A 21,988-nucleotide genomic window follows, 5' to 3' on the forward strand; every position below is an offset into this window, starting at 1 on the left:
GGGAGGGGGTGTAGGCGACGGCGGGGGTGCGCAAGGGTGCCCAGGGGCACAAGGACAGGCGCGGCCCGGGTGCGGCCATCACGCTCCAGGCGCTGCTGGAGGAGGAGGAGGCCGGCATGGTCCAGCTCGGCGACGCGTCCATCGCTTCCCCCTTCACGGCCCGCAGCACCACCATCGGACCCGGTACCCCCCTCGTCCGCGCTCCGACGCCTGTGCGTGTGCGTGTGCGGTCGTGCGTGTGGTGGCTGACGAATTTGTGCATCTCTCTCGCTGTGGTGTTGGTGTGTGTGTGTGTGTGTTCAAAAAGTGGAGCAAATCCTGCAGCAGGGCCGCTGTACGCTGGCGACGACGATGCAGATGTACAAGATCCTCGCCCTCAACTGCCTCATCTCGGCCTACTCCCTGTCCGTCCTCTACTACGACGGCATCAAGCTCGGCGACACGTACCCCCTTCCCCCCAATCTTCTGTTCCCTGGGCGACTGTTGTGAACTCACGCACCGCTCGCGCACGCAGTCAGATGACGTGCGTTGGCGTGCTGGTTGCCATGTGCTTCCTCTTCATCACCCGCTCCAAGGTAACCCTCGCCAACTCACGCAGCTCCGGCCGATTGGATACTGACTGTGTGTGTGTGTGTGATGAATTACAGCCGCTGGAGAAGCTGTCGGCGCAGCGGCCGGCCGGGAGCATCTTCGCGCCGGGCGTCGTGGTGTCGCTTCTGGGCCAGTTCGCGGTGCACTACTACGCGCTCACGCAGGTGCTCGATCTGGCGCACGCCGCGCAGGGCCTCGAGAACCGCGCGTCGCTGGACGCCCAGTTCACGCCCAACATGGTCAACACGGCCGTATTCCTCATCACGTCGGCCATGCAGGTCGCCACCTTCACCATCAACCACAGGGTACCACCACTACCACTTTCCACTTGCACGATGCGCGATGCGGCCTTCTTAAGGTTGGGCCGACGTGTGCGCGTGTGTCGTGTGCCGTGTGCAGGGCCGGCCGTTCAAGGAGGACCTGTGGGAGAACAAGGGCCTCCTGTACGGCCTCTCGGCGATGGCCACCTTGACCCTGGTCGCCGCGCTCGAGTCCATCCCGCCCTTCAACACCTACCTCCAGCTCGTCCCGCTGCCGGTACGCGCTCGCTCTCTCCCTCTCCCTCTCTCTCTCTCTCTCCTTCAGCCCACGTCGCGCATCTCGCTTCGCTTTCACAGCTCGCTCACTACACCGGGGGGGGGACCAACAACAGTTCAAGTGGACGATGGTGGGGTACGTGGTTGGGGACTTCGTCATCGCATTCGTGTGGGACCGAGTTTGCCTGCTCGTGTTCAGGCGAGCATGAAGAGAGCAAAATGACGACACACGAATGCGGTGAATATTTTTGTGGTTTGCCCCGAACTCACCGCCAAGGCGAAGGCAGGGGCGCGCGCGAGTAGATGTGTCTGTGATGGGCGGGTTAAGGTTAAGACTCGACGTGTGAGGTCTAACCTTCCTACGTCAGTGCCCCGCAATAAAAGGCACTTTAAAAAGCACTTTATGGGTGATGTGGGTGGTGGACACTTGCGGCCTTAGGCAGCACCATGCCTGCGACTTCGGTCATGCCCCATGCCTGCGGTCGGGGCTGCTGTTACGCCTTCTCTTCGGGTTGTGCTTGCTGAGCTTCGGCGCCACGCGCACCCTCTGCCCCTTGATGAAGATGCCGGCCTCTGCCCCTTGAGCAATCGCCGCCCGTGCCTTGTCTGGGGAGGCGAGGAAGACAAAGCCTGAGGGAGAGCGAGCGACAAGTGTCAAGGTGGTGGTCGTGGTGCAAAAACAATCAACAATCAATGGTGGCCGCATACCGGATCCAATGGACTGCCCATGGTTTCTCAACACCACAGCGTCAATGACTGGACCAAAGGCGCTGAAGGCATCCTTCAGCTCCCGTTCGGTGCAGCTGACGTGTAGGCCACCGATGTACAGATCGGTCCCTGGGCGGTGCATTGTCAGACAAGATCTTCGCCCACAAAACAAAGGCGCCATGGAGCTTACCGCAAAAAGGAGGTGGCAGCACCGGAGGCAAAGGCGTGGGGGGGTTGAAGAACCTGGCGTGGGGGTTGAACTGGGCCAGCATGTGGCTCAACTTGGCCAGCGTGGGCAGCGGTTCGAGGCGCGTCTTGATGGTGGCGAAGTTGTTGATGATCTTCGTGAGGTCGTTGGTGAAGAGCTCCTCCTTCGTGGCGAAGATCTTGTAGCGGTCCACCATGGCCTTGAGGCTCTCGGCGCAGGCCTTCAAGTCCTCCCAGGAGCCCGTGTAGTGGCCCCAGTTCGGACCCACTTTAAAGTGGTCATCGAGGTCGACGTGTAGGGCCTTCATGTCGAAGTGGAAGCCATACAAGCACTCGATGCTGCCTGAGAACAACTGTCAGTCAGCCTTTCATTATTTAGAATGACCAACAAAGAAACAAAGGAGGGTCGCGAACCAGTTGTCTTGATCTCCTCCCCGATGCAGAGGAGCTGCTCGATGTCTGCATAGAGCGCAAGGGCCTGGGCCGTCAGCAGCTCTTCGGTGATGTCGCTGTTTGGTGCTGCGATGGCAGTGTCCATGGGGTTTGTGGGCCGCGTGGAGAGTGAGCAAACCATCGAGCAGGCTTGCGTCTTTAAAACAGGTTTTGACTTTCGGTGACGAGGGAGTTGGCTCAGTCCGGGGCAACCTGCCTGGCCAATGACGGCTCCTGTACAACTTGTTCGGTCTCATGGACAACATGTTCTGTGGATTCTGTTGGGGGTTGCCATGCGCCGTTGTTGTGGTGTTTCATTTTTAGATTATATCATGAAGATCCACAAATGTCAGCCGGGGCAAGTTAGCCGGCGTGGAGGGCTTCGATCTGTGCGTGTCCGGCGACGGCCTGACCCACCTCCAGAACGCGTGCAGGAGGCTCGCCGCGGTCACAGTGTGGGCGCGCGTGTCGCCGCAGCAGAAGGAATACGTGCTGGCCGGGCTCAAGGCCAGCGGTCACATCGCGGCCGGCCGGGAGCATCTTCGCGCCGGGCGTCGTGGTGTCGCTGCTGGGCCAGTTCGCGGTGCACTACTACGCGCTCACGCAGGTGCTCGATCTGGCGCACGCCGCGCAGGGCCTCGAGAACCGCGCGTCGCTGGACGCCCAGTTCACGCCCAACATGGTCAACACGGCCGTGTTCCTCATCACGTCGGCCATGCAGGTCGCCACCTTCACCATCAACCACAGGGTACGGCCGCCGCCGCCGCCACCTCCACCACCTCCACCACCTGCGTGATGTGCGCGATGCGAAGAAGGAGTTGGGCTGACGTGTGTCGCTCTCTCCCTCTCTCTCCCTTCAGCCCACATCTGCAGCTTCGCTTCCCCAAGCTCACCGCGCGGGGGGGGGGGAACAACAACAGTTCAAGTGGACGATGGTGGGGTACGTGGTTGGGGACTTCGTCATCGCATTCGTGTGGGACCGAGTTTGCCTGCTCGTGTTCAGGCGAGCATGAAGAGCGCGCGGCAAGTTGTGGTTACAGATGAATACCCCGCATTTCCAGAGCCTCCCACGCCTGGAAGAACATTTTAGGATTGGCGTGTGGGTCAATGTGACCGACACAGAGGTGGTCGGTCAGCACTACACCTGAGTGCTCGGCTTCGTGCCGGCACAGAGAGGACCCAGCGGCGCAGCTGGCCCGTTCAAGCTCGTAAGGTGGGTTCTGCGCGACGACTGGCCCGACGACCACGGTCGCGCAGACGTCAACATCAACGAGGACGGCGTCTGGACGAAGTCCCACGTGGACGCCCTCGCCACTCCTATGTTATTCTTTTGAGTTTATCTTCTGTACATCGCGGGAGTACTACACACAAGGAAGGCATGGCCACCAGCAGCAGCAACAACACACGAGAGGACTTCGATCCGCCCATCGTGTTGGGCGGTGGTCTGTTTGCACAAGATGACGACGACAGCGACGACGATCTTCTTTCCGCGCAAGAGGTAGAGGAAGAAGCCCGCCTGGGCCAGCAGAAGTCCTTCCTCTTTGCCGATCTGGTACAACACTCTCGTTCATTTTCAATTTTCCTGATTTATGGACGATTTGGAATCAAATCAGATTGACGATAACACGGATTTATCTTAATCTCAAGATTTAATTAACGATCGATGAAAGATTAATCTTTGAGATAATATTTGGCTTTTTCGGGGCAGAACTTGGAGGTGAGGGAGCTGGGCTACAGTGCCACCAACGCCGCCTACGTGTGGCCCAACGGCGGCCGCCTCGCCACCCTCCTCTCTTCCGGCCCGCCGCGGCCTTCCCCGCTCCTACTCGAGCTGGGCTCCGGCACAGGTGCCGTTCCCAGACCGAACCACAGCGCAGCTCTCTTGCTGCTCATCATGTGCGCGTGTGCGTGTGTGTGTGTGTGTGCGTGTGTGTCGTGTGTGCGTGGCGTATGTGCGTGTGCGTGTGCGTGTGCGCTGCAGGGATCCTGTCGATCTACCTGCGACGCAAGGGTTGGCACGTGGTGAGCAGCGACTACGACGAGGCGGCGATCGAGGAAAACATCGCCCACAACTGCCGGCTCAACGACGTGCCGCACCACCACGTGCCCCACACCTGGGGCACGCCCTTCCCCTTCGACCTCCTCCGCGCCCGCTTTGCCGCCATCGGCGACACCACCCGTACCCCAACTCATTTCTCCAGCGCGGCTGGGCTGTGTGGCGTGTGTGTGTGTGGTGTGTGTGTGTGTGTCGAGCTGACCCCTTTGTCGTGTGTGTCGTGTGTCGTGTGTGTACTTGCAAGGGCACGACGTGGATGTGGTGGCGGCGTCGGACATCCTGCTGTACGCGGAGCAGTACGACAATCTGGTCGACTCCCTCGGGCAGCTCTTCCGCCACGCCCACGAGGCCAAGCTCGCCCGCCGCCGCGAGAAGGAATGCGAAGAAGGCGCGGCAGCGGCCGAGGCGGAGGGGCTCGTGGTGGAGGGCACGCGGTACGGCTACCCGGTGTTCCTGCTCAACGTGGCGCGAAGGTTGAAGAGCACGCCGGACTTCTTCGCCAAGATGGAGCGTGCGGGCTTCGAGATCCACCACCTGCGCGACGTGGGCTCCAACGTGGCCATCACCCACACCCGCTTCAACTCCCTCGCGCCCCACACCTGAGGTGATCAATAAATAATAAATAATAATAATAAATAATGATTTAATTATAATATTAACGCAAAACGAAAGCGTTGTCCCCTCTCTTTTCTTCTTCTTCTTTCTCTTCATCCCCTCTTTCTTCGCCTCCTTCTGTCGTGGCCGCGGTCACTTTGTTCGCTTTCGCCGCGAGATCGCGCCACCGCGGTGCATGCGCGTCGTAGGTGTACCTCATCGGTTGGCGCGCTTCTAGTAGAGGGTGCAGCCCTTCTTTTTCTTCTTGACCGTTTCCACGACGCTCGACCGTCGCATATGCTTCCCTCGCCACTGCATGATCTCCCGCACTGCACGCACGCTCCAACCGCCGTTAGTGTGCGTTGTGTTGCGTGTGTGCGGTGGTGCGTGTGCGGGTTGCGTGTGTGCGGTGATGCGTGTGGGTGGTTACCAAGGCAGAAGAAGACTTCATTGATGTTGTGGTTGGTCTTGGCGCTGGTCTCGAAGTGCGAGAGGCGGTGCTTCTTGGCCAGCTCCCGCCCCTCTTCGAGGCTCACCACACGCTCTTCCTCCAGATCGATCTTGTTTCCCACCAGCACCACCGGTATCTGCACACACGCGACACACATGACACACGCGACACACACGACACACACAGGAAGAGACTCGTCAATCATCCATCTTGTAGCGAAGACGCGGTGGAGTGGTTTACATCCGGTTCGTCCTCCTTGATTCGCATGATGTGGGACCTGAGCGCTGCGGCGGCCTCGAAACTCTCGGTCGAGGTCACGCTGTAGGCCAGCAGGAAGCCCTGCCCGGTCTTCATGTACTGGTCCCGCAGCCTGCGCGCGCGAGGGGGAGATGTCAACCACTGGCCAAAGAGTTGCGTCGTCGAGAGCGACAAAGGAAAAACGTACGCGCTGAACTCCTCCTGTATGCGGCCCCATGTTTGCGACACACACACACAACAGATGACGCCCACACGCAGTGAGCGAGGGTCGGAAGAGGTGGCGAGGTGAGGAGAGAACGAAACCTGTCCAGCGGTGTCCATGATGTCCAGAATGCACGCCTGCCCGTCCACCTCCACCCCCTTCCGATAGCTGTCCTCTATCGTCGGATCGTACTGTACTCAACACAAACACAGCCACGCACCCGGCCAGCGTCAGTCTCGGCTTTATGTCAATTTTTTATTTTATTTTGTTATTTGATTATAAATAAAACTACCAGGATAAAATAAGGTAGGTACCTTCTCCACAAAGTTGCCCTGTATGAAGCGCACCGTCATGGCCGACTTCCTGTTGCCCACCATTCACCACGTGAAGCCGTCAGCCGCCACTCCTTTCGTTCTTTCCATCCCCCCCCCGGCATTCACTTTCGTCTTTTTATGTCCGTTGCTCGGGGGGGGCAGAAAGCGAACCCGACTCCGCCAGGGCCAACCACCACGATGCGGTAATCGTGCATGCTACGGCCGTCCGCCATGGCAGTGCTTCGGCCGGGCTGAGTTTTTCCTCTCTTGTTATCTGTGGTTATTTTGTTATTATCGAGTTACTCGATCGGGTTGTTTTTCCTCTTCTGCACGTGGCGTGCGGCCCAAGACCGTGTGGGGAAACTTGAGTTTGCACTTTTAAAATAAGGGAGAAATTGCCACACCTTGGGCTTGCCAGGCATGTTGGCACTTCACAATCCTTGTGGTGGCTGATCCAGCAAAACACCCATTGCAAATGAAACTCAGTTATGTGTCACTCACAACACTCAGACTAAATGAACTGTCAACTGACCAGTTCATCAAGCACAAGGTTTGGTTTCAACCCCTAGTTCCCTTTGTATTTATATTTCCTCTCTTCCCTAGCATTATGTCAACAGGCACAGGGTGTGGTGATCATTTTAATGAACTAGGTCTGTTTCACCTGCCCTTACTAGAGTCTTGGGACGTGGTCCCTGCCATCAGCCAGTACACAGTATGAAGGCAGAGTTGTTTGTCTTGAGAGGCAACTACTGCGGCTGCTGGGCCATCTTCTCCTGCATGACGCCAATAATGGCCTCCAGATTCTTGCGCTTGGTGAGGAGGGCTTGCTGCAGCTTTTCCGCATTCTCCTGCACGAGACCCAGCTTTCTGTCCACGTACTCCTGCGCCTGCTGTGGGGTCTGCGCACCCATGATACAGATGACGACACGGAGTTGTGTCAGCGCATCACTGGTGGCACGCTAGAGGTGGCGAGGCGCAGGGTCTAAAGAGCAGAGATAGGGTACGCGTTCAATGTAGTAGCCGGTGCCAATGTCAATCATGACGGCCTCCACGTTGGTCAGCTTGCCCTTCACGTACAGCTGCACCCGCCCGATCCATTTGCGTTAGCTAGCCAACGGCAGAGCGAGTACCGCAAGCACACACTGGTGGTGCACACGCCACCGCACACGCCCAAAGAGCGCGCGAGGTGGGGTCGTACGGAGCTGGTAAGGGGCGCCAAGACCTCTCGACCTGCGCGCATGAGCACTCCAAACAAGGAGGGTGGACTGTATGAGGAGACTGGACGGTGCAAAGCAAAGGCTCCGCTGGGGTAAGCGTTTGGTGCACAAACCGTTGGTCTCGGGCGTGAGGGCAGCGAGGGAGTCCTTGGAGTCGAGGAATCGCTGCCCGGCAGTCTTGAGCTTTTGCAGCGATGCGGCAAGCGTTTGCGCCTCCTACGATTTCAATAGTACGCACTAATTAGATCTAAATCGTGCACAATGACAATTGGTACAAAATTCAAAAAAAAAAAATGAGAATAATTAAACAAACCTCTTCAAACTGTTGCTTGAGGTTGGAGAGCTGCTCGAGGGAAAGGCTGGTGATTGGGATGGGTTGCCCCTGCTGTCCTCCTGGCGCCGCCATTTCGATCTTTGGCCAGCAAAAGAGAAAAAACAAAATAAGAAATACTGTTTTGATTATTCTTATTTCTTATGCTCACAATGGAGGTGGACGACGAAGCGCGAGCAGCAGAGACACCGCAGCAGGGACTGAGCGCGATGGAGATGGCATCCATCGCGGCGGCCCTGGGCGAGGACGACCCCGCACTCGCACATCTTGTGGCGGCGGCCCGCGGACTGCAACTGCAGACCCAGCCCGGCGGTGGTGCGATTCTGGTCGAGGAGCGTGGACGAGGCCATATCCTCGAGCAGGCCCAGGCCGATGGGAGCAGCTTCGTGTGCGACATGTGCCACGGCATCGTCGCCACGCGTCGTCGCGTGCCGCACGTCACACAATGGTGCCCTGCCCTGCCCTCCTCGCCCATGCAGCGCGACTAGCGGAGGACAAACAAACACCAAATGCAACCGTTGTCACGTTTCTCTTTTCTTCTCGCTTTGGCCGATCTGCTGGGTGCGCCCTCGGGGAAGGTGAATGAGCTCAGTCAAGGTGCTGTCTTGTTCCCAGCGTGACTGCACCCTCGGCCGAGGGCAAGCACAGCGTACAAATGTCCGGTTAAATCCCAGTATCCCTGGTTATTTTGTCGACACACAGAGGGGCGACCGAAGACGCAGAGGAGGAGCGCATCAAGGCTCACAGCTCCACTTCTTGCCGGGTCGCATCACCAGCTGCCCGATCGACACAAAGATGGAGACGGTCACCGCCGAGAGCGGGGCGGTCACTGTGGGCATGGAGGATGTGACCGCGGTGGAAAACTTCATCGCGGGCGTATGCCCCTATCTGCTCGGGGCATCGAAGGATGACATCACGTCGGCCCTGCACACCCCCGATGCCACTTTCAAGCTAAAGAAATTCGCAAGTGACCCCAAGAATCCCGTGCTCTTCATCAATCTTGCCGCACCTGACGATGAGGAGGTAGAGGAAGGGACCGTGAGTGCAGGTACACTCATCCCCTTACATTTCGTGAAATGCTCGGCCAAATGATGCTCAAAAGCTTTATCGCAATCAGGAGCGAAGCCGACGATTTCGATCGAGCTGGAGGTTTCGTTCGTGAATGAAAAGTCGAGCAGCGTTGCCATCATCAAGACGCAGCCCGATGCCGTTTTTGATGGCGGCAAGGACTTCGTGGGCCAGCTGCAAGTGATCAAGCTGAACGGCTCGCCATTCGATTCGCTGCACGCGTTTCTGCATCACTCCCTCAACCCCTTCTTCCGATCGTTCATGAAGGCGGGAGGCAAGAAGAGCGACAAGGATCCCAAGGGCGTCGTCGAAAAGAAGATGGCCGAGCTGGAGCTCACCCTCTACAACTGCAAGCAAAATGTACAGATCGAGCAGGTCAAGCTCTCCTTCCACCCCGACATTGCCCAAGCCGCCAAGAAGGTTCAAGCCCGCCCCTCTACGCGACTCGCTACTCCAAGTTTTGTTTGTTTTGGCCGCGGCTGCCTTTTACTCACGCCGTGCATGTTTAGGACGGCGGCCGTACGCTTCGAGTCGAGGACTTGGGCGAGCACGCCACGGAGACCCACTTCCTCAACTCGCTCCAGGCCATGGTGAACGTGTGGATTCGCAACATCCAGAAGGTCACCAAGCACGAACGGTACCGCACCGCCGCCGCCGCCGCCACCACGTCGTTGCTAGTTCTCACCCTCGAAACCGCCATTTCAGAATCGAGACGATGCCGGCTGGCAGCGAAACGCTACAGGAGATCAAGTTCTGGGTCGAGCTTGAGGGCGTCCTTCAGAACATCACCGACCAGCTCGAGACGCCCGAGTCCCGTACGTTCACACACACACACACCACACACAACCTTGAAGCCCGCGCTACGTACGCATAGGCTCATGCGACCCCTCTCCATCATCCTCCATGATCTGCGCAGAGTGCACCCTGAACGCGTTGAAGCAGGCCAAGCGCTTCCACGCCACGGCTGCATTCGACACGGACACGATCGGCCTCAAGAAGGCCAAGGAGGTGGTGGCCCAGTACAAGCCCATGATGAAGGACTTCCCCATCGACGACCTCCTCACCGCGGCCGAGGTGAGCAAGATCTCCGAGGCGGTCAAGGCCATCTTCACGCACCTCAAGCGCACGAAGAACGCCTACTATCCGATCAACCGCTACCTGCAGCTCGTCGAGGCCATCTCCCGGGACCTGTGCAGCAAGGTGCTGAGCATCCTCCGCACCAAGCGGCTCATGCACATGAGCTACGCCGACTTCGACCGGGTCACCGGCGACTGCAAGCAAGTCTTTGCCGTGTGGGAGGACGAGTTCGAGTCCTTCCGCGACTCCATCCGCGAGATCGCCAAGAAGCGAAACAAGGAGAAGATCCCGCTCAAGATCAACGCTGAGAACCGGCAGCTCCAGGAGCGCATCGACGAGGTGCGCAAGTTCAGGCAGCAGCACGAGGAGCTCCACGGCGTTGTCTCGCGCGTGCTGCCCAGCGGCGTGGCCGGTCCCGGCGGCATCAACCCCAGCAAGGAGATTCACGAGGCCTACCAGCTCGTCATCCAGCTCGACGTCCTCGACCTCTCGCCCGAGGGCGCGGAGGCCTGGCGCGCCGGTGTCAAGAAGTATGAGGTACGGCACCTCATCACTGCTCGAAGCTCTCTTTCCGCTCTCCCACACGACACAGGTTCTTACGGTTCTCTCTTTTCGTTTCCTCTACTGTGCAGGGGAGGATCGATCGCGTGGAGACGCACATCACGGACCAGCTCTGCGACAGGCTCGCCACGGCCAAGAACGCCAGCGAGATGTTCCGCGTGTTCAGCAAGTTCAACGCCCTCTTCTTCCGCCCGCGCGTGCGCGAGGCCATCCAGCTCTACCAGGCCCAACTGATCGAGCGCGTCAAGGACGATATCAAGTACGGCTTGTTCCTGCGAGCGCATCATTTTTTAATTCTTTTTATTCGGTGCTGACGTGGCTCGTGGCTCGTCGTAGGGTCTTGCACCATAAGTTCAAGCAGCAGTACTCCAACTCGGAGGCCTCCTACATGGCCCAGCTGCGCGATCTGCCGCCGATTGCGGGAGCCATCATCTGGGCCACCCAGATTGAGCGCCAGCTGGCCGCCGAGATGAAGCGCGTCGAGGACATCCTGGGCAAGGGCTGGGAGGTCGACGTGCAGGGCCAGAAGCTCAAGGCCGACGGCGAGCGCTTCCGGCGCAAGCTCAACACGAGCGTCATCTTCGAGGAGTGGGTCAAGGACGTCGAAAGCCGCAACTTCCAGATCTCCGGTCGTCTGCTGGACGTGGCGCGGAAGGGCGCCAAGCTCAACCTCGACGTGCACTTCGACCCGCAGATCATCACCCTCTTCAAGGAGGTCCGCAACCTGCAGGCGCTCAACTTCCGCGTGCCGCTGCAGATCATCCTGCTGGCCTCCAGCGCCAAGCAGGTCTACCCGTTCGCCGTCTCCCTCAAGGAGTCGGTCCGCACCTACATTCAGGTACGCCAGTCATGCATGACATTTCTCACCCCCTCTCGGCTCGTGGGCTGAGGTGCTGACGCTCCCTATGCGGACAGTCCTGCGCGCGCGTGGGCGGTGAAGTGGCGCCGCTCGTTGCGGCCTACAAAAAGGACGTACAGACGCTTCTCAACGAGGGCTTCCACTCCAAGTGGGAGGCCGGCTCCAAGCTGGAGCCCTACGTGCGCCGCCTTGCCGACGCCGTTTCCACCTTCCGGTCCGTATTTTCATTGATGTTATCATTATTATACCCCGCTTGATTACTCACACGTCCGCTCCCCAAACAACAGGGACAAGGTGGACGAGCTGCTGACCAAGCACGAGAAGATCGTGCAGTGTATGGAGCAGCTGGGCAGCTGCCCCATCCACGGCCCTGCGCTGCACAGGATCGCGTCGAAGCTGCAGGAGGCTGTGGACGAGCTCAACCTGGCCGGGTACTCCAACCTGGACGCCTGGGTGCGTCGGCTGGACAAGCAGCTCGAGGCCATCCTCACCGAGCGGCTGCTGCATGCCCTCGACGCCTGGCTCTCGACTTTCTCCACCGACGGCTCCGCGCCCGCCGCCGACGGTCAGGGCAGCGGATCCGATGCGCTCGTCGTGGCGGGCGGCGACTCGTCGTCGTCCCCGCGGAAGGACGCCCAGGAAGCGGCGCGCCACCGGCCGCTGATCCGTACGTCGGTGCACGAGGTGCTCATCCGAAACCAGATGATGCACCTGCAGCCGCCCCTGCACCACGCGCGCCAGACGTTCCTGCAGCAGCTGTCGGCCTACCTGGGCACCATCTGCGACCTGCCGCGGCTGCAGAGCTCGCGGTACGACGCGTCGCTGTCGCACAAGAAGGACGCCGAGCGCGCACCGCCGCCGACGTACCGGCACCTGCTGGCGCGGCTGCCGGAGGGCGCCCTGCGCAAGGTCTACGAGGCCATTGAGGAGCGGCTGCGGCAGGTGTCCGAGTACGTGGACATCTGGCTGCAGTACCAGGCCCTGTGGGACATGGAGGCGTCGACGGTGTTCAACCGGCTGGGCGAGGACCTGAGCCTGTGGCAGCGGCTGCTCGAGGAGATCAAGCGCTCGCGGCGCACGTTCGACAACTCGGAGAGCGAGAAGCGGTTCGGGCCGGTGGTGGTGGTCTACGGCCAGGTGCAGTCGTCGGTGTCGCACAAGTACGACCTGTGGCACAAGGACATCCTGCAGCGCTTCGCCAGCCGCATGAGCGAGGCCATGCGCGCCTTCTACGCCACCATCAGTGGCGCGCGCACGGAGCTCGAGCGGCACCAGGTCGAGGCCGAGTCGACGGCCGACGCGGTGGTGTTCATCCTGCGCGTGCAGGAGATCCGCAAGAGCCTGCCCGCCTGGGGCGAGGAGCTGCGCACCTACGCCAACGGGCAGGAGCTGCTGCGGCGCCAGCGCTACAGCTTCCCGGCCGACTGGCTCGAGTACGACATGGTCGACGGCGAGTGGCACGTGTTCAACGAGATCCTGCAGCGCAAGACCGACTCGCTCAACGCGCAGATCCCGTCGCTGCAGATGAAGGTGGCCGCCGAAGCCAAGCTGCTCGACGAGCGCATCCGCCAGTTCGCCGACGACTGGGCCGCGCAGCGCCCGGTGTCCGGGGACACGCGCCACTCGGCCGCGCTTGACACGCTCCGCATCTTCGACGGGCGGCTGGTGCGGCTCAAGGAGGAGCACACGCGCATCGCGGCGGCCAAGCAGGCGCTCGACCTGGAGCCCTCGGGCGAGGACCAGCTGGGCGCCATTGAGGAGGAGATGCGCGACCTCAAGGAGGTGTGGTCCAAGCTCGCGCAGGTGTGGGCCAACCTCGACCAGCTCAAGGAGACCCCCTGGTCGGCCGTCATGCCGCGCAAGGTGCGCCAGGCGCTCGACGACATCCTGGCGGCGCTTAAGACGCTGCCCAACCGCGTGCGCCAGTACTCGGCCTTTGAGCACCTGCAGACCACGGTCAAGGACTACCTCAAGGCCAACGTCGTGGTGGCCGACCTGCACTCGGAGGCCGTCAAGGAGCGCCACTGGAAGGAGCTGCGGCGCAAGCTCAACGCGCAGTGGCTGCTCAACGAGCTCACGCTGGGCGACGTGTGGGCCACCGACGTCAACAAGTACGCCGGCCTCTACAAGGAGGTCATCCAGCGCGCGCAGGGCGAGCTCGCCCTCGAGGAGTTCCTCAAGCAGGTGCGCCAGTACTGGGAGACGGCCGAGCTCGACCTGGTCAACTACCAGAACAAGTGCCGCCTCATCCGCGGCTGGGACGACCTCTTCGCCAAGCTCGCCGAGCACTCCAACTCGCTGGGCGCCATGCGCATGTCGCCCTACTTCAAGGTCTTCGAGGAGGAGTCCACCGGGTGGGAGGACAAGCTCTCGCGCCTCCAGAACCTGTTCGACGTGTGGATGGACGTCCAGCGCCGCTGGGTCTACCTGGAGGGCATCTTCTCCGGCTCGGGCGACATCCAGCACCTGCTCCCGCAGGAGTCGGCCCGCTTCCGCGCCATCAACACCGAGTTCGTCGCCCTCCACAAGAAGGTGAGCGCCGCCCCGCGCGTGCTCGAGGTGCTCCACATCGAGGGCATCCACCGCCAGATGGAGCGCCTCGCCGACCTCCTCGCCAAGATCCAGAAGGCACTCGGTGAGTACCTCGAGCGCCAGCGCTCCGCCTTCCCGCGCTTCTACTTCGTCGGCGACGAGGACCTGCTCGAGATCATCGGCAACAGCCGCGACATCGTCAAGATCCAGAAGCACCTCCGCAAGATGTTCGCCGGCCTCGCCGCCCTCGTGCTCGACGACTCGCAGACCGAGATCCTGGGCATGGCCTCGCGCGAGGGCGAGACCGTCATGTTCAAGCGCGTCGTCTCGCTCAAGGACCACCCCAAGATCTACGAGTGGCTCGCCCAGGTCGAAAACGAGATGAAGCACACCCTGGCCTCGGCCACCGCCGACGTGCTCGCCGAGATGAACGCCCTCCAGCCGCAGGGTCCCGACGCCCCGCTCGACGTGCCCGCCTACCTGGGCTGGATCGACCGCTGCCCCGCGCAGCTGCTGCTCATCGCCACCCAGATCGGCTGGACCCGCCAGGTGGAGGACGCCCTCACGGCCGCCGCCTCCGGTGGTGGCTCGCAGGCCCTCGCGGCCGTGGTGGCCGACGTGGAGACCAAGCTGGCGCACCTGGCCGACGCCGTGCTGGAGGACATCCCGGCGATGAAGCGCAGCAAGCTCGAGTACCTGATCACCGAGTGCGTGCACCAGCGCGACGTCACGCGGCAGCTCGTGGCCGACGGCGTGGCGTCGGCGGCCGACTTCGCGTGGCTCTACCAGATGCGCTTCTACTGGGACGAGACGGCGGATTCGTTCCTCAAGAAGGTGGTCATCCGCATGGCCGACGCGTCGTTCGCCTACGGGTGGGAGTACCTGGGCGTGGCCGAGCGCCTCGTGCAGACGCCGCTCACCGACCGGTGCTACCTGACGCTCACGCAGGCGCTCGAGAGCCGCATGGGCGGCAGCCCGTTCGGCCCGGCCGGCACGGGCAAGACGGAAACGGTCAAGGCGCTGGGCCAGCAGCTGGGCCGGTTCGTGATCGTGTTCTGCTGCGACGAGAACTTTGACTTCCAGGCCATGGGCCGCATCTTCGTGGGCCTGTGCCAGTGCGGCGCGTGGGGCTGCTTCGACGAGTTCAACCGGCTCGAGGAGCGCATCCTGTCGGCCGTGTCGCAGCAGATCCAGGCCATCCAGCTGGCGCTCAAGGAGAAGGCCAAGGAGGTGGAGATCATCGGCAAGGCCGTCAAGGTCAACCAGTCCATGGGCGTGTTCGTCACCATGAACCCGGGCTACGCCGGGCGGTCCAACCTGCCGGACAACCTCAAGCAGCTATTCCGCGGCGTGGCCATGATCCAGCCGGACCGCGAGCTCATCGCGCAGGTCATGCTCTACTCGCAGGGCTACCGCACGGCCGAGCGGCTGGCCAGCAAGGTGGTGCCCCTGTTCAAGCTCTGCGAGGAGCAGCTCTCGGCCCAGTCCCACTACGACTTCGGCCTCCGCGCGCTCAAGTCAGTGCTCGTGTCGGCGGGCAACATCAAGCGCCAGACTCCGACGCCGGGCGACCTCGACGAGGCCGGCATCCAGGCCTTCGAGCAGGAGATCCTCCTCCGCTCCATCTGGGAGACCGTCACGCCCAAGCTCGTCGCCTCCGATGTGCCCCTCTTCACGGGCCTCCTCTCCGACGTGTTCCCGCGCGTCGCCGTCGTCGCCACCGAGCTCGCCGTGCTGCGCGACCACATCGCCGCCATCTGCCGCGAGCGCCACCTGGTGCCGGCCCCGCAGTGGATCGACAAGCTCGTGCAGCTCTACCAGGTGCTGCTCCTCCGCCACGGCTGCATGATGGTCGGACCCTCGGGCTCGGGCAAGACCGCGTCGTGGGCCGTGCTCCAGAAGGCCCTCGAGCGCATGGACGGCGTGGAGACCAAGGCCTACGTGCTCGACCCCAAGGCCATCACCAAGGACAGCCTCTTTGGCACCCTCGACGCCACCACCCGCGAGTGGACCGACGGCCTCTTCACCGCGCTCCTCCGCAAGATCGTCGACAACCTCCGCGGCGAGGCCCACAAGCGCCACTGGATCATCTTTGACGGCGACGTCGACCCCGAGTGGGTCGAGAACCTCAACTCGCTCCTCGATGACAACAAGCTCCTCACCCTGCCCAACGGCGAGCGCCTCGCCCTCCCCAACAACGTGCGCGTCATGTTCGAGGTCCAGGACCTCAAGTACGCCACCCTGGCCACCGTCTCCCGCTGCGGCATGGTCTGGTTCTCCGAGGAGACCCTCACCACCCAGATGCTCTTCGCCCGCTACCTCACCCGCCTCCGCGAGGAGCCCTTCGACGAGCAGGAGCGCGACCAGCTCCTCCGCCGCCGCACCGTCACCGACGGCCCCAAGGTATGATTTATTTATTTATCTATTTGTGTATTTGTTATTTCCAGTCTGGCCACACACCACCGAAACACCCTCCACGCCTGGGTTCGTTGGCTGCCTCTGCGCCACCTCGCGTGGCCATGCGGAAGGCGGGTTTAATGCCGAGGCCACAACAATTTGGGGCGCGGGTGTGGGACGTCGCACTAGCCGGCGATCGGCGCGACCACGTCCTCTCCCGCCCCCTACATTCACAATAGCACACGCACATATACTACACCACACGATAACAACACGACAACCACAACGTTGACTAACCGCTTGGGCGATAAATGTGTGTATTCAGGACGAGTGGGTGCCGCCGGGTCTCCAGGTGCAGCGCCAGGCCGCCGATGTGCTGGCGCCGCTGCTGGCCGAGGAGGGCCTCGTGGAGAAGTGCCTGACGTGGGTCGCAGGGCGCGACTCACACATCATGGACCTCACGCGGCTGCGCGTGATCGAGGCCATGTTCTCGCTGGTCAACAAGGGCGTGGTCAACGTCATCGAGTACAACCAGAACCACGCGGACTTTGCGCTGCCCGTGGACGTGGCCGACCGCTACGTAGCCAACCGGCTGTGCTACTCGATCATGTGGGGCTTCGGCGGGTCGATGCCGCTGGTGGAGCGCGAGGCCCTGGGCGGCTTCATCGCCGGGCAGACGACGCTGCCCATGCCACCGCTCACCGAGTCGACGTCGCTGCTGGACTACTGGCCGTCGGTGGAGGACGGCGAGTGGAAGCCGTGGACGGTGCGGGTGCCGCAGGTCGAAGTGGAGTCGCACCTGGTGGCGTCGCCCGACGTGGTCATTCCGACGGTGGACACGGTGAGGCACGAGGACGCGCTCAAGGCGTGGCTGGCCGAGCACCGGCCGGTGGTACTGTGCGGCCCGCCGGGGTCGGGCAAGACGATGACGCTCATGTCGTCGCTCAAGGCGCTGCCGGACCTGGAGCTGGTGTCGCTCAACTTCTCGTCGGCGACGACGCCCGAGCTGCTGCTGAAGACGTTCGACCAGCACTGCGAGTACAAGCGCACGCAGGAGGGCACCGTGCTGCAGCCCACGGTCATGGGCAAGTGGCTGGTGATCTTCTGCGACGAGTGCAACCTGCCGGCGGCCGACAAGTACGGCACGCAGCGCGTGATCACGTTCCTGCGGCAGCTCGTGGAGCAGAACGGCTTCTGGCGCACGAGCGACCACCAGTGGATCACGCTGCACCGCATCCAGTTCGTGGGCGCCTGCAACCCGCCCACCGACGCCGGGCGCGTGCCGCTCACGCACCGGTTCCTGCGCCACGTGCCGCTCCTCCTGGTGGACTTCCCGTCGGCCGAGTCGCTGCGCCAGATCTACGGCACCTTCTACCGCGCGCTGCTCAAGCTGCAGCCGGCCCTGCGCGGCCACGCTAGCGCGCTCACCGAGGCCATGGTCGAGTTCTACCTGGCCTCGCAGCAGCGCTTCGTGCCCGACATGCAGGCCCACTACATCTACTCCCCGCGCGAGCTCTCGCGCTGGATGCGCGCCCTGCTCGAGGCCCTCAAGCAGGTCGAGGGCCTCGCCCTGGAGGACCTCATGCGCCTGTGGGTGCACGAGGGCCTGCGCCTCTTCCAGGACCGCCTGGTGAGCCGCGACGAGGCCCGCTGGACCGACGAGACCATCGACGCCATCGTGCTCAAGCACTTCCCGAGCCTCGACCCGCGCTGCCTCGCGCGCCCGATCCTCTTCTCCAACTGGCTCTCCAAGGAGTACGCCCGCGTAGAGCGCGAGGCCCTCCGCGACCACGTCAAGGCCCGCCTCAAGGTCTTCTACGAGGAGGAGCTCGACGTGCCGCTCGTCGTGTTCGACGAGGTGCTCGACCACATCCTCCGCATCGACCGCGTGCTCCGCCAGCCCCAGGGCCACGCGCTCCTCATCGGCGTCTCGGGCGGCGGCAAGACGGTGCTGTCGCGCTTCGTGGCGTGGATGAACGGCCAGTCGATCTTCACCATCAAGGTCAACAACCGCTACACGGCCGAGGACTTTGACGACGACCTGCGCCACGTCATGAAGCGCGCCGGCTGCAACGACGAGCGCATCTGCTTCATCTTCGACGAGTCCAACGTGCTCGACTCGGCCTTCCTCGAGCGCATGAACACCCTCCTGGCCTCAGGCGAGGTGCCGGGCCTCTTCGAGGGCGAGGAGTGGACCTCGCTCATGCACGCCTGCCGCGAGGCCGTCCAGCGCCACGGCCTCCTGGCCGACACCGAGGACGAGATGTACAAGTGGTTCACCCTCCAGGTGCGCCGCAACCTCCACATCATCTTCACCATGAACCCGGCCTCGCCCGACTTCCACAACCGCTCGGCCACCTCGCCGGCCCTCTTCAACCGCTGCGTGCTCGACTGGTTCGGCGAGTGGTCCCCGTCGGCGCTCTTCCAGGTCGGGTCCGAGTTCACCCAGAACGTCGACCTCGACGACCCGGCCTACCGCATCGCGCCCGACGCGCTCCTCCTGCCCGACCTCGCCGACCTCCCGCTCGCCGGCTCCGGCGGCGTCGTGGGCGGTGCGCCCGACGCGCTGTCGCACCGCGAGGCCGTGGTGGCGGCGTTGGTCTACATCCACGGCACCATCAACGAGGCCAACCTGCTGCTGCACCGGCAGGCGGGCCGGTCCAACTACGTGACGCCGCGGCACTACCTGGACTTCATCTCGCACCTGGTGCACCTGGTGGGCGAGAAGCGCGAGGAGCTCGAGGAGCAGCAGCTGCACGTGAACGTGGGCCTGCAGAAGCTGCGCGACACGCAGCAGCAGGTGGCCGACCTGCAGAAGAGCCTCCAGGAGAAGAGCAAGGTGCTCGAGGCCAAGCAGGCCGAGGCCAACGAGAAGCTGGCGCAGATGGTGCAGGACCAGCAGGTGGCTGAGCAGAAGCGCGCCGCCGCGCAGGTGCTCTCCGGCCAGATGGAGAAGCAGAACGCCGAGATCCAGGTAAAGAAGGAGCGCGCCTACGCCGACCTCGAGAAGGCCGAGCCCGCTGTCGAGGAGGCCCGCAGCGCCGTGTCGGGCATCAAGAAGGAGCACCTCGAGGAGATCCGCGCCCTCGCGCGTCCGCCCGAAAAGGTCAAGAAGACCCTCGAGGCCGTCTCCATCCTGCTGCACCACAAGAAGCTCGACTGGAACAACACGCGCAAGCTGCTCATGGACAAGGCCTTCATCCCGTCCATCGTCCAGTTCGACTCCAACGCCATCTCGGCCAAGGACCGCCAGGCCATCCAGGCCGAGTACCTCTCCGACAAGGAGTTCAACTTTGAGAGCGTCAACCGCGCCTCCAAGGCCTGCGGCCCGCTCGTGTCGTGGATCATCGCCCAGATCTCCTACTCTGATATCCTCAACCGCATCCAGCCCCTGCGCCAGGAGGTGGCCGACCTCGAGGCCGCCGCGAGCGACCTGGCGCGCAAGCAGGACGAGCTGCAGGCCACGATCGCCGACCTGGAGCGCTCGATCGGGCGCTACAAGGACGAGTACGCAGCGCTCATCGCGCAGGCGCAGGCCATCAAGACCGAGATGGCGACGGTGGGGGCCAAGGTGGAGCGCTCGATCGCGCTGCTGTCCAACCTCTCGTCGGAGCGCGACCGATGGGAGGCCTCGTCGGCGGCGTTCAAGGCCGCCATGGCGACGGTGGTGGGCGACTCGATCCTGGCGGCGGCCTTCGTGGCCTACATCGGCGTGTTCGACCAGCGCTACCGGGCCATGCTCCTGACGCAGTGGAAGGCGCGTCTCACCGACCTGGGCCTCACCTTCAAGCCCGACCTCTCGGTGATCGAGTACCTGTCGGACTCGGACCGCCGGCTGGCGTGGCAGGCCAACTCGCTGCCGGCCGACGAGCTGTGCGTGGAGAACGCGATCATGCTGGAGCGGTTCAACCGGTACCCGCTCGTGATCGACCCGTCGGGCCAGGCCTCGGAGTTCCTCATGCAGCAGTACCGCGAGCGCAAGATCAAGAAGACGTCGTTCCTCGACGCCGCCTTCATGAAGAACCTCGAGTCGGCGCTGCGGTTCGGCACGCCGCTGCTCGTGGAGGACGTGGAGTCGATCGACCCGGTGCTCAACCCGGTGCTCAACAAGGAGATCCGCAAGACGGGCGGCCGGATCCTCATCCGGCTGGGCGACCAGGACGTGGACTTCTCGCCCTCGTTCGTCATCTTCCTCTCCACGCGCGACCCCAACGCCCACTTCACGCCGGATCTGTGCTCGCGCGTCACCTTTGTCAACTTCACCGTCACGCCGGGCTCGCTCCAGGAGCAGTGCCTGCACGAGGTGCTCAAGGTCGAACGGCCCGACATCCACCAGAAGCGCGTCGACCTCATGAAGCTCCAGGGCGAGTTCAAGGTGCGCCTGCGCGGCCTCGAGAAGGCCCTCCTCGAGGCCCTCAACGAGTCCCAGGGTTCGATCCTCGACAACGACCACGTCATCGCCACCCTCGAGCGCCTCAAGACCGAGGCCGGCGAGATCAACCAGAAGATGCGCGACACCGAGAACGTCATGGGCGAGATCAGCCTCGTCTCGGCCGAGTACAACCCGCTCGCCCTGGCCTGCTCCTCGATCTACTTTGCCCTCGAGCAGGCCGCCTCCATTCACTTCCTCTACCAGTTCTCCCTCCGCTTCTTCCTCGCCCTCTTCCGCGCCGTCCTCCACGACAACCCCAAGCTCGCCGCCGTGCGCGGCGCCGCCGACCGCCTCGCCATCCTCAGCGCCGACATGTTCACCATCGCCTTCCAGCGCGTCGCCCGCACCCTCCTCCACGAGGACCAGCTCCCGTTCGCCCTCCGCCTCCTCCAGATCCGCCTCCGCGACGCCCCCGCCGCCCACCAGTTCGACCCGCGCGAGCTCGACTACGTCCTCAAGGGCGCCGACGTCACCGTCACCGCCGCCGTCACCGCCCCCGCGAGCCTCACCGCCCTGCCCTTCGTCACCGAGGGCCAGGCCAAGTACCTGGCCGAGCTCGAGAAGGCCCTCCCCGGCGGCCCCTTTGCCGGCATCGTCGAACACGTCGCGGCTCATCCCGACGAGTGGCGCCTCTTCTTCGAGGACGCCAACGGCGAGCGCGCCGTGCCCGAGTCGTGGGCCAACGCCGGAGCCAACGCCGGCGCGGCCGAGTCAGTGCGCCTCTTCCGCACGCTCACCCTGCTCAAGGGCCTCCGCCCGGACCGCATCATCGCCGGCGGCAGCGCGCTCGTGCAGGCCCTCTTTGCCGGCTCCGGCAGCGGCGGAGACTTTATCCACCTGCCGGAGCTCGACCTGGGCGCCGTCGTGGAGCGCGAGGCCGGGCCGTCGACGCCGCTGGTGCTGTGCTCGATGCCCGGCTACGACGCGTCGTACAAGGTCGACGACCTGGCGGCGCGCACCAAGCGGCCCTACAAGTCGCTGGCCATCGGGTCGGCCGAGGGCTTCGACCAGGCCGAGAAGGCCATCCAGGCCGGGGCCAAGGCGGGCACGTGGGTGCTGCTCAAGAACGTGCACCTGGCCCCGCAGTGGCTGGTCAACCTCGAGAAGAAGCTCCACTCGCTCGAGGCCAAGCCCGGCTTCCGCCTCTTCCTCACCTCCGAGGTGC

The 21,988-nt window shown here is 62.9% G+C and overlaps 8 protein-coding genes across 8 annotated transcripts in view; 5 read left to right on the forward strand and 3 right to left on the reverse strand.

Moving 5' to 3' along the window:
* The window catches only part of ACA1_395980 (cation-transporting atpase 13a1 (g-box binding protein) family protein), a gene marked incomplete at both ends in the record, with an annotated part of 2,161 nt that extends 825 nt beyond the window's left edge, over positions 1-1,336 (forward strand). The window contains 7 exons of the mRNA XM_004351548.1: positions 59-183; positions 308-443; positions 515-575; positions 648-731; positions 756-896; positions 991-1,128; positions 1,244-1,336. Of these exons, the coding sequence (XP_004351600.1) occupies positions 59-183; positions 308-443; positions 515-575; positions 648-731; positions 756-896; positions 991-1,128; positions 1,244-1,336 (778 nt within the window). The remainder of the gene's footprint in view (positions 1-58; positions 184-307; positions 444-514; positions 576-647; positions 732-755; positions 897-990; positions 1,129-1,243) is intronic.
* Positions 1,337-1,590: 254 nt separating this feature from the next.
* Positions 1,591-2,580, reverse strand: ACA1_396090 (uncharacterized protein; the record flags this gene model as incomplete). Its single annotated transcript, XM_004351549.1, has 4 exons — positions 1,591-1,733; positions 1,836-1,930; positions 2,079-2,385; positions 2,457-2,580. 4 exons carry the CDS (start codon positions 2,578-2,580, stop codon positions 1,591-1,593), a joined length of 669 nt encoding a protein of 222 aa, XP_004351601.1.
* A 118-nt stretch (positions 2,581-2,698) lies between these two features.
* Positions 2,699-3,487, forward strand: ACA1_396100 (uncharacterized protein; the record flags this gene model as incomplete). The annotated part of the gene is given in 4 exon segments (XM_004351550.1): positions 2,699-2,710; positions 2,838-3,035; positions 3,052-3,222; positions 3,395-3,487. 4 exon segments carry the CDS (start codon positions 2,699-2,701, stop codon positions 3,485-3,487), a joined length of 474 nt encoding a protein of 157 aa, XP_004351602.1.
* Positions 3,488-3,852: 365 nt separating this feature from the next.
* ACA1_396110 (uncharacterized protein) lies at positions 3,853-5,133 on the forward strand (the record flags this gene model as incomplete). The annotated part of the gene is made up of 4 exons (XM_004351551.1): positions 3,853-4,026; positions 4,183-4,321; positions 4,456-4,653; positions 4,775-5,133. The coding sequence occupies 4 exons, from the start codon at positions 3,853-3,855 to the stop codon at positions 5,131-5,133; spliced, it is 870 nt and encodes a 289-aa protein (XP_004351603.1).
* A 225-nt stretch (positions 5,134-5,358) lies between these two features.
* Positions 5,359-6,582, reverse strand: ACA1_396120 (Rasrelated protein Rap-1b precursor, putative; the record flags this gene model as incomplete). Its single annotated transcript, XM_004351552.1, has 5 exons — positions 5,359-5,453; positions 5,555-5,711; positions 5,816-6,226; positions 6,350-6,398; positions 6,521-6,582. The coding sequence occupies 5 exons, from the start codon at positions 6,580-6,582 to the stop codon at positions 5,359-5,361; spliced, it is 774 nt and encodes a 257-aa protein (XP_004351604.1).
* A 513-nt stretch (positions 6,583-7,095) lies between these two features.
* On the reverse strand, positions 7,096-7,972 carry ACA1_396130 (prefoldin, alpha subunit; the record flags this gene model as incomplete). Its single annotated transcript, XM_004351553.1, has 5 exons — positions 7,096-7,248; positions 7,354-7,428; positions 7,548-7,579; positions 7,680-7,782; positions 7,880-7,972. 5 exons carry the CDS (start codon positions 7,970-7,972, stop codon positions 7,096-7,098), a joined length of 456 nt encoding a protein of 151 aa, XP_004351605.1.
* A 77-nt stretch (positions 7,973-8,049) lies between these two features.
* Positions 8,050-8,385, forward strand: ACA1_396140 (uncharacterized protein; the record flags this gene model as incomplete). The annotated part of the gene is made up of 1 exon (XM_004351554.1): positions 8,050-8,385. One exon carries the CDS (start codon positions 8,050-8,052, stop codon positions 8,383-8,385), a length of 336 nt encoding a protein of 111 aa, XP_004351606.1.
* Positions 8,386-8,692: 307 nt separating this feature from the next.
* ACA1_396150 (Dynein heavy chain protein) overlaps positions 8,693-21,988 on the forward strand; it is a gene marked incomplete at both ends in the record, with an annotated part of 14,728 nt that continues 1,432 nt past the window's right edge. The window contains 11 exons of the mRNA XM_004351555.1: positions 8,693-8,945; positions 9,015-9,385; positions 9,475-9,602; positions 9,671-9,780; positions 9,882-10,579; positions 10,675-10,862; positions 10,940-11,441; positions 11,519-11,676; positions 11,750-13,595; positions 13,647-16,397; positions 16,717-21,984. Coding sequence (XP_004351607.1) covers positions 8,693-8,945; positions 9,015-9,385; positions 9,475-9,602; positions 9,671-9,780; positions 9,882-10,579; positions 10,675-10,862; positions 10,940-11,441; positions 11,519-11,676; positions 11,750-13,595; positions 13,647-16,397; positions 16,717-21,984 — 12,273 coding nt within the window. The remainder of the gene's footprint in view (positions 8,946-9,014; positions 9,386-9,474; positions 9,603-9,670; positions 9,781-9,881; positions 10,580-10,674; positions 10,863-10,939; positions 11,442-11,518; positions 11,677-11,749; positions 13,596-13,646; positions 16,398-16,716; positions 21,985-21,988) is intronic.

This window comes from Acanthamoeba castellanii (genome assembly GCF_000313135.1).
Source record: "Acanthamoeba castellanii str. Neff unplaced genomic scaffold scf7180000084759, whole genome shotgun sequence".
Classification (NCBI taxonomy): Eukaryota; Discosea; order Longamoebia; family Acanthamoebidae; genus Acanthamoeba; species Acanthamoeba castellanii.